Source organism: Doryrhamphus excisus, chromosome 20 (assembly GCF_030265055.1).
Source record: "Doryrhamphus excisus isolate RoL2022-K1 chromosome 20, RoL_Dexc_1.0, whole genome shotgun sequence".
NCBI lineage: Eukaryota > Metazoa > Chordata > Actinopteri > Syngnathiformes > Syngnathidae > Doryrhamphus > Doryrhamphus excisus.
In genome coordinates, this window is record NC_080485.1 from 4,761,115 (window position 1) to 4,775,863 (window position 14,749).

The 14,749-nt window shown below is 41.1% G+C and overlaps 2 protein-coding genes across 2 annotated transcripts in view; both read left to right on the plus strand.

The window, feature by feature from the left end:
* sft2d1 (SFT2 domain containing 1) overlaps nt 1-6,788 on the plus strand; it is a 15,760-nt gene extending 8,972 nt beyond the window's left edge. Inside the window, exons 6-8 of the mRNA XM_058058461.1 lie at nt 50-108; nt 3,279-3,308; nt 5,125-6,788. Of these exons, the coding sequence (XP_057914444.1) occupies nt 50-108; nt 3,279-3,308; nt 5,125-5,164 (129 nt within the window). The 3' untranslated portion in view covers nt 5,165-6,788. The remainder of the gene's footprint in view (nt 1-49; nt 109-3,278; nt 3,309-5,124) is intronic.
* Nucleotides 6,789-7,366: 578 nt separating this feature from the next.
* Nucleotides 7,367-12,559, plus strand: prr18 (proline rich 18). Its single transcript, XM_058058527.1, has 2 exons — nt 7,367-12,168; nt 12,316-12,559. The coding sequence occupies exon 1, from the start codon at nt 7,834-7,836 to the stop codon at nt 8,572-8,574; it is 741 nt and encodes a 246-aa protein (XP_057914510.1). The 5' UTR covers nt 7,367-7,833; the 3' UTR covers nt 8,575-12,168; nt 12,316-12,559.
* The last annotated feature ends 2,190 nt before the right edge of the window (nt 12,560-14,749 follow it).

Consider the following 14,749-nt stretch of genomic DNA (forward strand, 5'->3'; position numbering starts at 1 on the left):
GTTTTTTTATTTTGAGTCTTAACAATGATTAAAATATTTTTTTTTACAGTGGAAACGAAATGGACTGGCCATCATTTTTTGTATTCTTCAGTTTCTGGCAATGACATGGTAAGTGTGGCTGCACTGAAAGTAAGTCGAATATCATGAAGCCATTTATCTGAGAAGGAACTCTGATCTTTGGCTCTTGTAAAGAGAAATGTGAGTTAATTTATTGCTATGTTGTGCTTTTTACACTGATGTTGTGGATAGATTTTTACATTGTCAGTATACTTAAAAATCTGCTCCAATTTGATCTTAACCCAAAATAGTGTGCAACACGGCAGTGACAATAAAACTTTTACTTGGATGTCAATGCTGGAGTTATTGTTTAACATCTTGCCTGGTCAGTTGCCAGGTAGGTCAGTGTGTCACACATTTCACATCAACAGTCAGTTGGGGTCTGTATAGCTTCAATTGCTTCATTTACTTTTTACACTCAAGAAATGTTTTTTTATGTTACCTTTCGTATACCTATAGCCAGGGCTCCAGACTACTTCTTTATGAGCTATATACGTATATGGAAACGCTTTCGGGTCAAAATGGTATTTTATCACTTCAACCTCTCATTCACATGGGAACTGCATTCTGGGTGCCCTGAAACGGTATTAAAAAAAGGCTTCCATAGTGGGGAAAATATGAAAAGGCATTTCCATGTAGACAAGCAATTCGCTGCTGTTTTAAAACGACAACAGCAACCCGTCATGTGAAGAGAAGTGAGCTTTGATGACAAGCCAATATAATATCCGAATATTTCGAGTGTCATGACTAACCACAGTCAGCATTCTTGTATTTTCTTGTCTTATACTCCCAAAATAATGAACATATAATTCCACTGGTCACATTTCCCCTCATTTTATGAATAGTGTGATAGAGTGATTTGAGCTGTGAAGCAGTAAAAGACATTACAAAACATTACATAAAGAAATAAATGCTTGAGGTTTTCTCATACCTACTCTTGTTCTCTGTAATATCACTTGATCAAGTGTTTTCTAACGTTCCTAACGTAATTTTTTAATGTAATTTTTCTATGTAATTTTTCTAACGTAATGTACGATTTGTGTTGCTGTCTAATCAATAACATTATTGGACAATATTCCAGGCTGCGATGTATTAGAAGTGAAAAGGTATAGGATTATACATCGGATTGGGACACCCTTACACAAAAGGGTAACGGTGGCTAGAAATCCCTTTTTGAAATTTTAACTCGGCATACAGAGTTATGTATAAGGGTCATCCTTTGACTACCAGGGGGTCACGGAGGTTAAGGTCCAGCATAGCAGTCCACAAAAAAGCCTGAGTGATGTGAATGTGAGCATATCTTTGCATACTCATTAATCAGCATATTTGCACAGTGTGTGACAAAGGATGTAAGACCCCAGGAAACTCGAGGGTATGAAAGAAAGGAGAGTTTCGTCAGCATGACTGTCAGCCTCGTTGCTACCCATGATTGCACCTACGTAAAGAACATTCACTTCCGCTCTTCCCTGCGTTACCCAGCCATCACCACAGCAACCACTAGTCACACATCCCCTGCTCGTTCCGAACAGATATGGGGGTGGCGCACACTCCCACAAGGGAGCCCAGCTGTCTGGTTGAAGGCGTTTTTGCAAAAACACGTCTGCACTGACCCACACATGAGAGTGGGCAAAGTTCAGGCTGAAACCCAAGACTGAACCACATGACACTAAACACAGTGTGCGTTTGAGTGTTTCTGCTGGCGAAAAAGCGAAACTGGAAAGAGTTCATACTTTCATACCCCATTTTCTTCCTTTGCTTTATTATGTTAATTTGGATGCTGCCTATAGCATAGGTTCTTTTGTGAGCTTTGTGAATTCTAATACACTCCTGATCAAGTTGAAAATTAGCAAAGTTTTTTTTAGCAAGTTTTCAACTCAACAATGGTGATCAGGAGTGTATCTTACATGACAGGTTTCCTGTTAACTGATGGTGCATGATAATGCGGCTCTATTGTCAATCATTCAACTGCTGCAGATGCCTCTCCTCATATTTCAACTCTATGAGCTCTTTAATCGGGGAGCTATTTAACATGGTCATCAATTACTTTCTTCACTCCCAGCTATCAGGGCTTAATGTGTTTAGTCTGTGTTTTGAAATCTGTTTTTAATCATCAGCACAAAGATTAGTGTGCAGTTAATTCACAATTATGTTGCTCTTATCCCTCGTTACATCACAGACTCTGATTCAGTTGGAACTACCTAATGCTTTTCTTTTTTTAATGTTTTGCTTTTGTATCTTGTTTAACATCTGAAACATTACAAGCCTGACATGTTGCTATGTAAAAAAAATAGTTAACACTAATTTGTGTCCTGTGATGTTCAAGACATATATACTTTTGTTACTGATTTTGCAGTATGAATTTATGAAAAACTTGATCAAGTAGTAGTAGTGTTTTAACCACAATGAAGTGGCAGATAATATAACGAGGCGTGAGGTGCTCAATGAAGCATTTACACCTGACATTACTCACCAGAAACGGGTTGGCTCTGTTATCTTTTCGCTAATGTCTTTTTGCTCTCCTGTGGTAGTTTCCGTGTGACACCACTTCATACACGCAATGAGGTTTGTCGTATTAAACTTCCCCATATCCACTCAGCTGCAATGTCAGTTGACATCACTCCTGCTTCTTGCTGCTTTGTTAGCACCCAAGCAAACACTGATTTTGTCATTACACGGGCTCTATCTCGTCGCTGAGGCTGAGTCAGGAGGCAACTGCTTGTATCAGAGTGCCAAAATCTGATATATGAGATGCAGGCTGATATAAACCGATATTGGGACATCCATAAAGTGTATGTAGGTTGTTGCGCTCCCTGTTATTTGCAGTGGGTGTTTTACCCGTTTTACTATGGGTGTGTTGTTTGTGTAGATGTGCATGCATTTGTCATTGATCGTTGTATTTTGGTGACATCAGGTCCACACTGACAGACTATAGTTCTATTCGCTTCTATTTTTAAGCACCTGGGAGGCATGATCCGGATCTGTGGACATACAATTCAATGTGTTTTTGTTTGTCTTTGCTCTGCCATAAGCCATTTCAGATTGTGCCAATTTGGAGCAAAATAATATCAGTCATGTCGTGAACGGTGCACCCTAAATGTATCCTAATGCAGTTACTTGTGGCATATTATATTGTATAATATATATATGATATACGTATACTATATTATAATATACTGTATAGTCAACATCATTACTTAAACGTGCTGTCCTTTGTCTTTCAGGTACAGCATCTCCTACATTCCTTTTGCCAGGTAAGACCCCACGTTTTTATCTTGAAGCTCTGAGCAAAAGAACTCTAAGTGATACTGGTGGAAAAAACATGTTTTTATTTATTTCTAAAATGTCCCTGCACCCTTTTCGTTCCCCATTTGACAGTAATCCTCCTCCCTCCTCTGGCACTTAAAGTCCAACAAATGGCCGCTTGTTGTTTCACACACTGTGATGACGTTTGCTTTATCCCTACTAGCAACATTATTTTTTCATTTAGTAAAGCTCTGTGGCCCAGATTTGCACCTTCCGCTGTGATACTGTCACATCACTGTAATTAGTTCATCTGTAGTAAGGGAGAGCCTCCAACGAACATTTTTGATTATATCTAGACACATGCTCAAAATGATTATTCATGGTAGTCTTAATGACATAAATCTGTCTAATTCACGGTAGTCACACAGTCGATCAACCTTGCTCTTGATAACATCCTGACATTACCACTGTGTGTTGTGTTGTGACTGTTATAAAAGCAAGATAATATTACTCGGTTCATTTGTCACATTTCTCCATATGACCAACCTCCAAGGCAAGCATGAGGTGCAATGTTGTTTTTCCAATCCAGATGAGGGCAGGATTATGTCTCGTTTTGGACAGAGACCTCCCCAACAAAGCCTAACTGTGTGTGTTTTGGTGACCCTATAATCCATCCTAACAGCTGAGAAACCTGCTATAACCTCCCTTGTTTCCCCATCCCCCATCCCAAATGCTGACAACAAAACAAAGACCATCTAGCGTATACAGCCCCTTCCAGAAACCAAATTCCTGAGGACAAATGTTTGATGGCTTATTATGGGCTTGCTGTTGATATATTCATTAATTTGACTACTTTACTACTGCAGATTCAAATGAGCTTGTTTCCTGCTTTCAACCATTAGTCATTATTTGGGAGGTTATTGTTAGATATATCTATCGCTGTATATTTTTGTTAATTAAATGTTCAAATTGTGTATTGAGGTCACACACACAAACACCACATGGCAAGTGGATTTGATCCTTTAATGTATTTTACCCTGCTGCCTGCTCATAAGCTCCCTCACCTAAAGACTGAGGTAGTGAAATGTGCACTTCGCAACGTGCTTTGAGGCTTTGAGGTTGTAGTTGCTCTACATTTTCATAAGCATTGGGGGAGGTCTCCTAGGTGCATTATTTATTCATGGAGCTATGAGGTGATGCAAAAAATAGCATCAAGAGAAAATAAAAACTAACCTGAGGCAGTTAGGATGCTGGTATGCACAACCAAAGGTACAGAAGGAGCTTGTCTCCTTTCTTGCATATTGACCTCCCCTCCCCCAGCCAGGCGATGATTCACCCCCCTTTTCTCCTTTTAACCTTGACGGGCTTCACACCTCCTCCACTGAAATGTAACTGTGGCTGCAGGCAAAGTCTGCATAGCAACACACAGTTCATGGCTAGAACGAGGGAAATGGAGATGGCAATGGTCTGTGGTTGCCATGGTGATGACTCTTCTTGCATCATCACTCAACACAGTCACCTGGCGAAGGGGAGCCGGACATCATTCCGAGCATGTGGAGCTTCCCCGCCACAACACACTCTCTTATTCATGAGGGGCCCCCCACACAAATGATGGCAGCAAAGGGTGAAAGTGCTTTTTTGTCATTTTTCATTTAATACGCATGACAGCATTTTGTCCTCTGGGGTGTACTGTATGCCCATTCATTCCTGTGTCATTCTGACTTGTGTTCAGTCATGGCCGCTGTTTGTGTCTCTGTATGATTGTAAAGTATAACTATTTATTTAGAGATAGATTTACCATTTTCTCTTGCCCTCTCCCAACAGGGATGCTGTGATGAAATGCTTCACAACCTGTCTGAGCTAGGATTCTGGAGTCCACAAAGTGACGTGAAGCCTGGTCCTAATATGCAAATGCCAGAACAGTAACTCTGTAAAATATTTCTTTGCATTTTTTGTTGCCCCTTAAACAATCTATAGTGATATTGCTTTATGACAGTCTACCTTAAATAGATTATACTGAATGGTTTTATATACAGGATGAGTGCCTTTAATGCTTAATATATTTAAATATTGATTTGATATCTCAGAGTGGTTGATAATTCTGAAGTGGTAAATATTACTTTGCAGTGCATTGGAAAATATAACAATAATGAATTTATGTCTTACACCACTATCTAACATCATACATTTTCTGTTCAATTTTATTCCGATCAGCACACACAAATGCTGACAAAGTTCATTTTCATTGTCTTTAAATGAGCAGTTTATGTATAACGATGCTGTCGGCTATTTTTTATATAATATAATTACAGGATTTCCCCTTGGGTATTTGAGGCTCTGCTTTAGTGATTCTACACTTGCATCTTTAATGTCCACAGCTCTTGAGCTTTTCCAGTTAAACGGAGTAGGGGAAAAAACGCACCATATGTGTAGTCTATGTGTATGTGAGCATATTGTACATTAGCCCCTTCCCCCAACGCAGCAAATTACATTAAAATAGAGTATTTTAAAATTTGATTTCCTGCCAGATGCCACAATGGCCTAGTTAATTACGCTTTCCTGAATAATGTGGTTTTGGCGTGACCCAATAACCCAACATAGCTTCCAACGGGATCCCTGCACTGCTTCAGCATGATAGCCTTTGAGGATAGAGTTGTCATGACAACCTCTTCTGGAGGATTCATTACTTCAGTCTACCCCCATCTGAGGTGCAGATGTTCATAGTGACGAGAATGCACATGCATTTTTATAAATCACATCCATGAATATATGTTTGTCTTATACCTACATGGTTTTAAAGATGTTATATACATTACAGAAAGCCACAGTGTCTCAATTTCCATCTTTCTTGGTACCAACCAAACCGCTTTACTGTGCTTCCTGTTTTGCAAGTCCTCATGTCGTTTCATCAGGCGCTTGCAAAGTAGGATTATAGACAAAGTATCCCTTTAGTACAACTCGTTCAAGTAACTTGTTAAATAACAAGCAAATCCCTCTGCACCATACCCTCTTCATGTAATCTGCAAGATCAAATAATGCTCTAGAATGAAGGAACGCCTGTTGTTTTTTGTGATCAGTTTTTTTGGGGATTAAAAGTTTGAGGATATATCCTGACCTCTGCAATCTGCCAGTGTCTCAACTGTTTCCTGCAGCATTGTTTAATCCAGAGGTCAGAGTGAAGCAATCCTACACACACACACTATACCAGCCTTTAAAATTAAACTTTAATAAAATAAATAAAGTGGGAAAACAATGAAATACAACCCAAACTTTTTTTGGACATCAAAATCATACAAAAGTATTTTTTGTAGTCATTTATGTTCACGTGTGCTTCTTGCTACTTATTCCTGTTCATGAAGTGGTCATCTGTACAATGAGGTATTGCAATTGTCATTTATAATAAATTACATGTTGCTTCAATATGAAATGCCTTGCAAATTGTGAAAGAAAATGCGTTTTTTAATAAATGTGTACATTCATATGCAATGTTCATTTCCTCAAGCTCTCTTTGACTCAGTCATGGGATTGTCTGGGTATTGAAAACACAAGTGAGTAACAGAATATTGCAGGCCGTTTATATATTACTGTTTGTTTTTCATTGGCTTGCAGGGTCGGTAGAATCACAACGGGCAATCGACACGCATCAGTAAATTGACATTTCAGCCAATCTTAAATGACTGAAATGATCAAATCACTTGTGCGTGTCATTTTGTGGCTGACATGGTTTGTTACATTAGGTGCACCTCATGCGAGCATCTAGCTTTAGCCACATTTTTTTTAAATTTACGAAAGACAATTGGTACAAATTGAGCTTTTTGTTTTAACATTTTGGATTTTGCAGTGGGAGCAGTACAGTGTAATGCCTAACATGTCTTCCTTGCAGTCAGGACATCTGGGTTCCAATATACTATACTTTGGCTTCACCCAAAAGCTAAAAAAAAAGTTAGGCTAATTGGAGATTTTAAATATATGTGTCCTGTGGTTGACATGCCAATGCATTGACATATTGTAATGACCCTAATTAGGACGAGGGAAAATGGAGGGGCGGATATTTTGGGTAGAACTGTACTGGGGGCTGTTTTTAATATTTTTCATGCATCCAGACTTGACGTGAAAAATATTTGAGGCCAAAACTACCTCGTCTTTAAAATTGCATAATTTTCTATGAAGCCCTTGTATCGGATCAGTACTTATATTTTGCAACGTGACAGCAGCAGAAAGCAAGCAGATCCCACTCATAGTGCTTTTGCGCATGTATGATTCATACTTTGTTGCGTGTGTGAGGTATCTCTCAACGGAAGTTAATAGTTTGTGACATCACCGCCTCCTCCCCGTGTCTTTGTCTGGCGTTTCTCCTGACCACGCCCCCTCACCAGCGCCAACATAAAGGCGTGGACTGTGCGTGTCCTCAGCATAATTCCCAGTTTATGCACTGTGGACAACAGGTGCACTCCTGTGGATGATGCTACTCGCGTCCACTCTGAAGCAGCACTTTTTGCACATTCTTTTGTTACATTTTACATACTGAAGAAAATGCCTTTCCCGCCGATCAGCCTCCATCAGAAGATCTCCTCTCCTGGAAGGGAGTTTTTCGGGAAAAAGAAAGCCAGTGGAGTGCCCCCCGTCAGTGGGGACAAGAGAGAAACTGTGAAGGAAAAGCAGACCTCATCTTGGACCTCAGCGAATTTAAGGAATTTGGGGCGCAGGGCACAGCAGGATAAGACTAAGTCCCCCTCACAGAGTGGTGGCCAGGAGGTGCAAGAAAAATGCTCCTGGCAGCCCACCACCAAAGCTCAAGTCTCAACAGCGGGAATAAGGCGCTCATCCTCCGTGGACTCCGGCAGACTCCTTGCAGGCAATGATGACGGGAAGAAGGAGATTCGGTTCACGCTCAGCCTCACTCCGGAAGCCATCCTGGTCATCCAGAAGCGAAACCTGGAGAAACAGATGCTGGCGAAGCAGCAGAAATGCTGCGCATCTGCAGACTTTCGGCACAGGCGCGTCTTTCCTTCAAAAAAAACGCACGGTAGTTCCAAGGGCGCGCAGGTGTCTAAAGTGGAAGAGGCGGAGCATCAGGACATCACAGCCATCGTTAAAATCTCTCTTTTGAACGACCAGTATAAGTATGACGATGTGGAGTACGAGGAGGAGGACGGAGACGTGGACGAGACTGTAGTGAGGAAGTGTAAAGAGTGGCTCAAGGGCGTCGAAAGTGCCGCAGCTTTGGGGAAAGTCGACAAACTTAGTTCACTACCGCACCTTAAAGGCTGCTGACAGCTGGACTCAAGCCATCAGTGACTCATCCTCATAAATGTGCACTGACCTGCTGCAGTGCAATGCTCAAGTCATTGATTTCCTGGAATGAAACCAGAGGAATGTTTGTAGCCTACTTGTGGTGGAATACTTTCCTGGATGATTTGAAAGACTTTAATCTCTGTGCCTTTTGAATCATTTATTGGAAGTTTCAATTCAGTGACTTTTGCACATGACATGTTTTTATTTTCAGTCAGGTGACTTTACGTAAAATAACCCCAACAATTGGGTTTTATGCTGCTGAAACAAAAATGTTTTCCTCCCTTCTATCCTGTACAGTATTTAATACTAAATATTTGTACTGGCCACTGTCATTTTGATGCCATTTGAAGTAAAACATTTTCTACTGTCCACACACAGCTTTTTACCAACTTGATTGTGCCTCTGGATGTCCCATGGTGCTGTATTTTACGGCTTTCCAGTGAAATGTCACATCAGCCTAAAGTGCACTACGACCTTTACAGGTGAACTGACTTTGACCTTCGCTAAACTTGAATGCACAGCCGACTGTTCACTGTTTCAGAACGTTTTGCATAGATTGCTACTCACTACCAAGGAGCTGAACAAAACAAAATTGGTATTTAAACAATCCTCAAATGGGATGTTCTCATGTGAAAATGGTCACTGAGCTAAGAGTTTTATCGGGAGGTTGCAACAGAGACTGGAAGAGCTCAGCAATCAGTTCAGAAAGTACAGAAACATTAAACACTTGAACATGTACATATGTTCACAGAAGGCCAGGTTAAGTTCACCAGGACTTCGTCCGTCCTGAAATTTGTGAGTGTGAGTAGTGTTTGTTACACTTTGGTAGCATATCAAAGGCACTTTGTTGCCAATGTAGCTGCTACCTTGGGCCATGTGGGCATTAGTTTACAAACTAAGCCTCTTAGATTTCCTGTTAAGCAGTGTTGACCAGTGTACTGTCTGGGCCAGGTGCCTGATCGCCATCAGAAAATTGCCTCCAGACTTTTTGTATTAAGGAAATGCTGCACCTCACTTCCAGAGAGCATCTGCAACATTTCAATTTTCTTTACAGTGTGTACAATAATCAATAGGTATGCAAAAGTACTCCTTGTTCAAACCTAAGATAAACAAATTCATGCAACTTTGACATATTTGAACTGACAACAAAGATTGTTATGTGCAGAAGCCTCTTTGGTAAGAAAATTATGTCTAATCTTAAGACATATTCACTTTGAAGTGTCAAAAACGTGTATTTTAACCTTCATGTATTTGTCCGCGTCACCAAGTAACCCGGGGTATATAACTTGAATGTACCACAATGAGTCACAATATGTGTGTGTTTGTGTGCAACCAATGGTAGGCGTCATTATTGTGGTTATATTTGTGACTGAAATGTTCAGCTTTCCAAAAAATGTTTGTTGTTGTTCTAGCAGTACATGAGTATTTAATGACTGAAATGTTGTCAGGACAAAACAGCATTATCTTTTCAGCCTCCCACTCACACAGAAACGGTGTTCTGGCTGCCCTGAAATTGTATTTTTTGAAAATGGCCTGCAGAGTGGGAACATCTGCAAATGATAGCTCTTTGTTTCCATATAGACCAGCAATCTGCTGTGGTTTTAAAACGATGACATCAGTGTCATGTGACCAGAAGGGAGCTTTGATGACAAACCAAAATAATATCTTAATATTGTGTATTATATTTAAGTCTAGACTTGGAAATCGGCTTCTGATTCTATAGTATGGTGTACTAGACACATAGGTGTGGCTTGGGTATTACAATGTTTTCATTCTAATGTTTTCACTAATCTGGGACAGTGTGGACACATACACTATTGTCAAAAGAACCTTCAGTTGAGTTGATTAATAGTAAACCGGAATGTTGGGTTTATTTATCTAATAGGTAGATGGTAACATGCATGTCAGTGACTCAGTGGATGAAACCTCACCAAAATGTAATGGGATCCAACTTGGTCAATACAAGTATAATGGAAATTGGTTATTTTTTGTAGGACTGCAACTGTCCTGGGCTGCATGGCGATCGAGTTGTTAGCGCGCAGGCCTCACAGCTAGGAGACCTGAGTTCAATTTCACCCTCGGTCATCTCTGTGTGGAGTTTGCATGTTCTCCCCGTGCATTCGTGGGTTTTCTCCGGGGACTCCGTCTTCCTCCCACATTCCAAAAACATGCTAGGTTAATTGCCGACTCCAAATTGTCCATAGGTATGAATGTGAGTGTGAATGATTGTTTGTCTATACGTATGTGCCCTGTGATTGGCTGGCGACCAGTCCAGGGTGGACCCCGCCTCTCGCCCGAAGACAGCTGGAATAGGCTCCAACACCCCCGTGACCCTCGTGAGGATAAGCGGTAGAGAATGAATGAAAATTTACTGTTTCATTATGTCAGAAACAGTAAGGACTGTGTGTAAGGTAGCTCTTCCAGTAGTGCTGAACAAACAGGCTGTTAGATTTAATGTCATGTGTTGAAATGACATCACAGACACACAAAGTGGATTTATTGTAGCATGCATGCAGACTGACATCATGGCATCACAGTTGTACCAAGAACTTGGGCCCCCTATGGGTCTACTGATATTATCATCTGACTGCAGAAGTTGTGTAACCCTTCTCTATTGTGCTGATGTTTATAGGCCTTTCCTCACAACACTGGTATTCATTGCTGTCCGCTGGGGGTTTGACGCTGTGCTATTCACTGTGCTATAGAGGGTTGACAAAGGCATCATAACACTCATATACATTGAATCAATACATTAGCATCTTAGTTCTTTGTTTTACCAAGGCATTGGGTTCATAAAGGCATGAGAGAACCATGACCTCAAGCCCATCAAACACATTTGGGATGAATTGGGAACACCCAGACATATTGTAGAAAGTCTTACTTTTATAGAAGTATGGATGCTGTTATAGCTCCAATTCTTTCATTTTCACTTCTAGTAGGTGCAATACCAATACTTACCATTGCTGAATTCCCTCACATTTCTTTTCCGGGTGCACTTTTTGGGTCAGGAATTGCATGCATTGTCAAGATCTATCAGTCTGCTGCAGTACTCCATAGGACAGCCGTATTGTTCCTCAACTGATGGATAGTGTCAGTGTAAGCGTAGATAGATATCGCCTCCGGCACCTCGCTGACACACAGCAGACAGTGCGCTACTATTACTGTGGCAACGGTACTGATAAATCCTGGGCCTGAAACAGCTCCTGTGGGTAGAACAAAACAGAACCCTCCTCAATGGGGACAAGCTGTAAAACTCGAACTAACCTGTTGAGGGACTCCACGAGTTCAAAAAGAAGAGATTAAAATACATTTTTAAAGTCTTGTGCATTCTTTATTTGAGAGACACTGAATGCTAAATGTGTTGGACATGGCAAGAACACAATGTCAGGTTGGCACGTGGGTGTGTGATTGGTAGATGAATATTACAAAGCTGGGAATCATGTCTTTAATTTTTGGACAGGCTGATTGTTTCCCCAGACATTGTCGACAGGCAGATTTCAGAAGAGCGGAATCCTGGAGGAGGAAGGCACATCAATCCATGATCAGGCATTGCATCAAGCTCAGCTGGAGAAGGTGATAGATACTAGTGTACACATAAAACTTATAATGTCACTATTTGCACAATATTTTGTGACTACTCCGTGACCAGGTGTCACAATGATGGACATATTCTAGACACCAGTGATGAAACAATTCATTGTATCTTTATTTCTCCTGCAGCACCATCTTGAGGCCTACCGGAGCATGCACCATCTCAGGGATGCTGATTTCCTCGCACAAGAGGTCCATTCACAGATATTGGCTCGGCAGCCATCAGAAAAGCACACAATGCCACAAGAAAGTTACAAAAGAAGTATCTTTATAATTTGTGACACATATAGCAGCTATAATAGTTGTCGACAAAATGTATGAAATGCTGCCTTTAATTTGAGTTTATATGATTTGAATGGGGCGGCACGGCGGTCTAGTGCGCAGACCTCACAGCTAGGAGACCAGGGTTCAATTCCACCCTCGGCCATCTCTGTGTGGAGTTTGCATGTTCTCCCTGTGCATGCGTGGGTTTTCTCCGGGTACCTCCCACATTCCAAAAACATGCTAGGTTAATTGGTGACTCCAAATTGTCCATAGGTATGAATTTGAGTGTGAATGGTTGTTTGTCTATATATGTACAGTGCATCCGGAAAGTATTCACAGCGCTTCACTTTTTCTACATTTTGTCATGTTACAGCCTCATTCCAAATTGTATTAATTTAATCTCTTACCTCAAAATTCTACACAAAATACTCCATTATGACAATGTGAAAAAAAATTTTTGACATGTTTTGAATTTATTAAAAATAGAAAACAAAAAAATCACATTTACATAAGTATTCACAGCCTTTGCTTAATACTTTGTTGATCCACCTTTGGCAGCAATTACAGCCTCAAGTCTTTTTGAATATGATCCCACAAGTTTAGCACACCTATCTTTAGGCAGTTTTGCCCATTCTTCTTTGCAATAAGTCTCAAGCTCCATCAGGTTGGATGGGGGACGTCTGTGCACAGTCATTTTCAGATCTCTCCAGAGATGTTCGATCGGATTCAAGTCTGGACTCTGGCTGGGCCACTCCAGGACATTCACGGAGTGGTTCTGAAGCCAATCTTATGAGATCTTGGCTGTGTGCTTCGGGTCGTTGACCTCAGGCTGGGGCGAAGGTTCATTTTTCAGCAGGACAAGAGCACTCTGGAGCAGGTTTTCATCCAGGATATCTCTATATATTGCTGCATTCATTTTTCCTTCTATCCTGACTAGTCTGCCAGTTCCTGCTGCTGAAAAACATCCCCACAGCATGATGCTGCCACCACCATGCTTCACTGTAGGGATGGTACTGGCCTGGTGATGAGCAGTGCCTGGTTTCCTCCAAACATGGCGCCTGGCATTCACACCAAAGTGTTCAATCTTTGTCTCATCAGACCAGAGAATTTTGTTTCTCATGGTCTGAGAGTCATTCAGGTGCTTTTTGGCAAATTCCAGACAGGCTGCCATGTTCCTTTTACTAAGGAGTGGCTTTCGTCTGGCCACTCTACCATACAGGCCTGATTGGTGGATTGCTGCAGAGATGGTTGTCCTTCTGGAAGGCTCTCCTCTCTCCACAGAGGAACGCTGGAGCTCTGACAGAGTGACCATCGGGGCCTTGGTCACCTCCCTGACTAAGGCCCTTCTTCCCCGATCGCTCAGTTTAGAAGGCCGGTCAGCTCTAGGAAGAGTCCTGGTGGTTCCAAACGTCTTCCATTTACGAATAATGGAGGCCACTGTGCTCATTGGGACCTTCAAAGCAGCAGAAATTTTTCTGTATCCTTCCCCAGATTTGTGCCTCAAGACAATCCTGTCTCGCAGGTCTACAGACAGTTCTTTTGACTTCATGCTTGGTGTTGGTGCTCTGACATGCACAGTGGGACCTTATATAGACAGGTGTGTGCCTTTCCAAATCATGTCCAATCAACTGAATTTACTGCAGGTGGACTCCAATTAAGCTGTAGAAAGATCTCAAGGATGATCAGTGGAAAAAAGATGCACCTGAGCTCAATTTTGAGCTTCATGGCAAAGGCTGTGAATACTTATGTAAATGTGATTTCTTAGTTTTCTATTTTTAATAAATTCAAAAAAAGTAAAAAAAAAAAAACTTTTTCACATTGTCATAATGGAGTATTTTGTGTAGAATTTTGAGGTAAGAGATTAAATTAATACAATTTGGAATGAGGCTGTAACATGACAAAATATGGAAAAAGTGAAGCGCTGTGAATACTTTCCGGATGCACTGTATATGTATGTGCCCTGTGATTGGCTGGCGACCAGTCCAGGGTGTACCCCGCTTCTCGCCCAAAGACAGCTGGGATAGGCTCCAGCACACCCGCGACCCTCGTGAGGAAAAAGCGGTAGAAAATGAATGAATGAATGAATGATTTGAATGCCACTGTTGTTTTTGTCAATAACCTTATATATAAGTGTAAGTATACAGTATCATTCAAAATTGCTATTTCATTTTACTTCTTACCATACTGTAATTTGTTGTGATCGTTCACATGCCCACACCCTTTTTTGTTTGTATATATGCAGGGGCGTATTTAGTCATTTGAGTGCCCAAAGCAGCCCAGTCATTGGGGCCCTCCACAT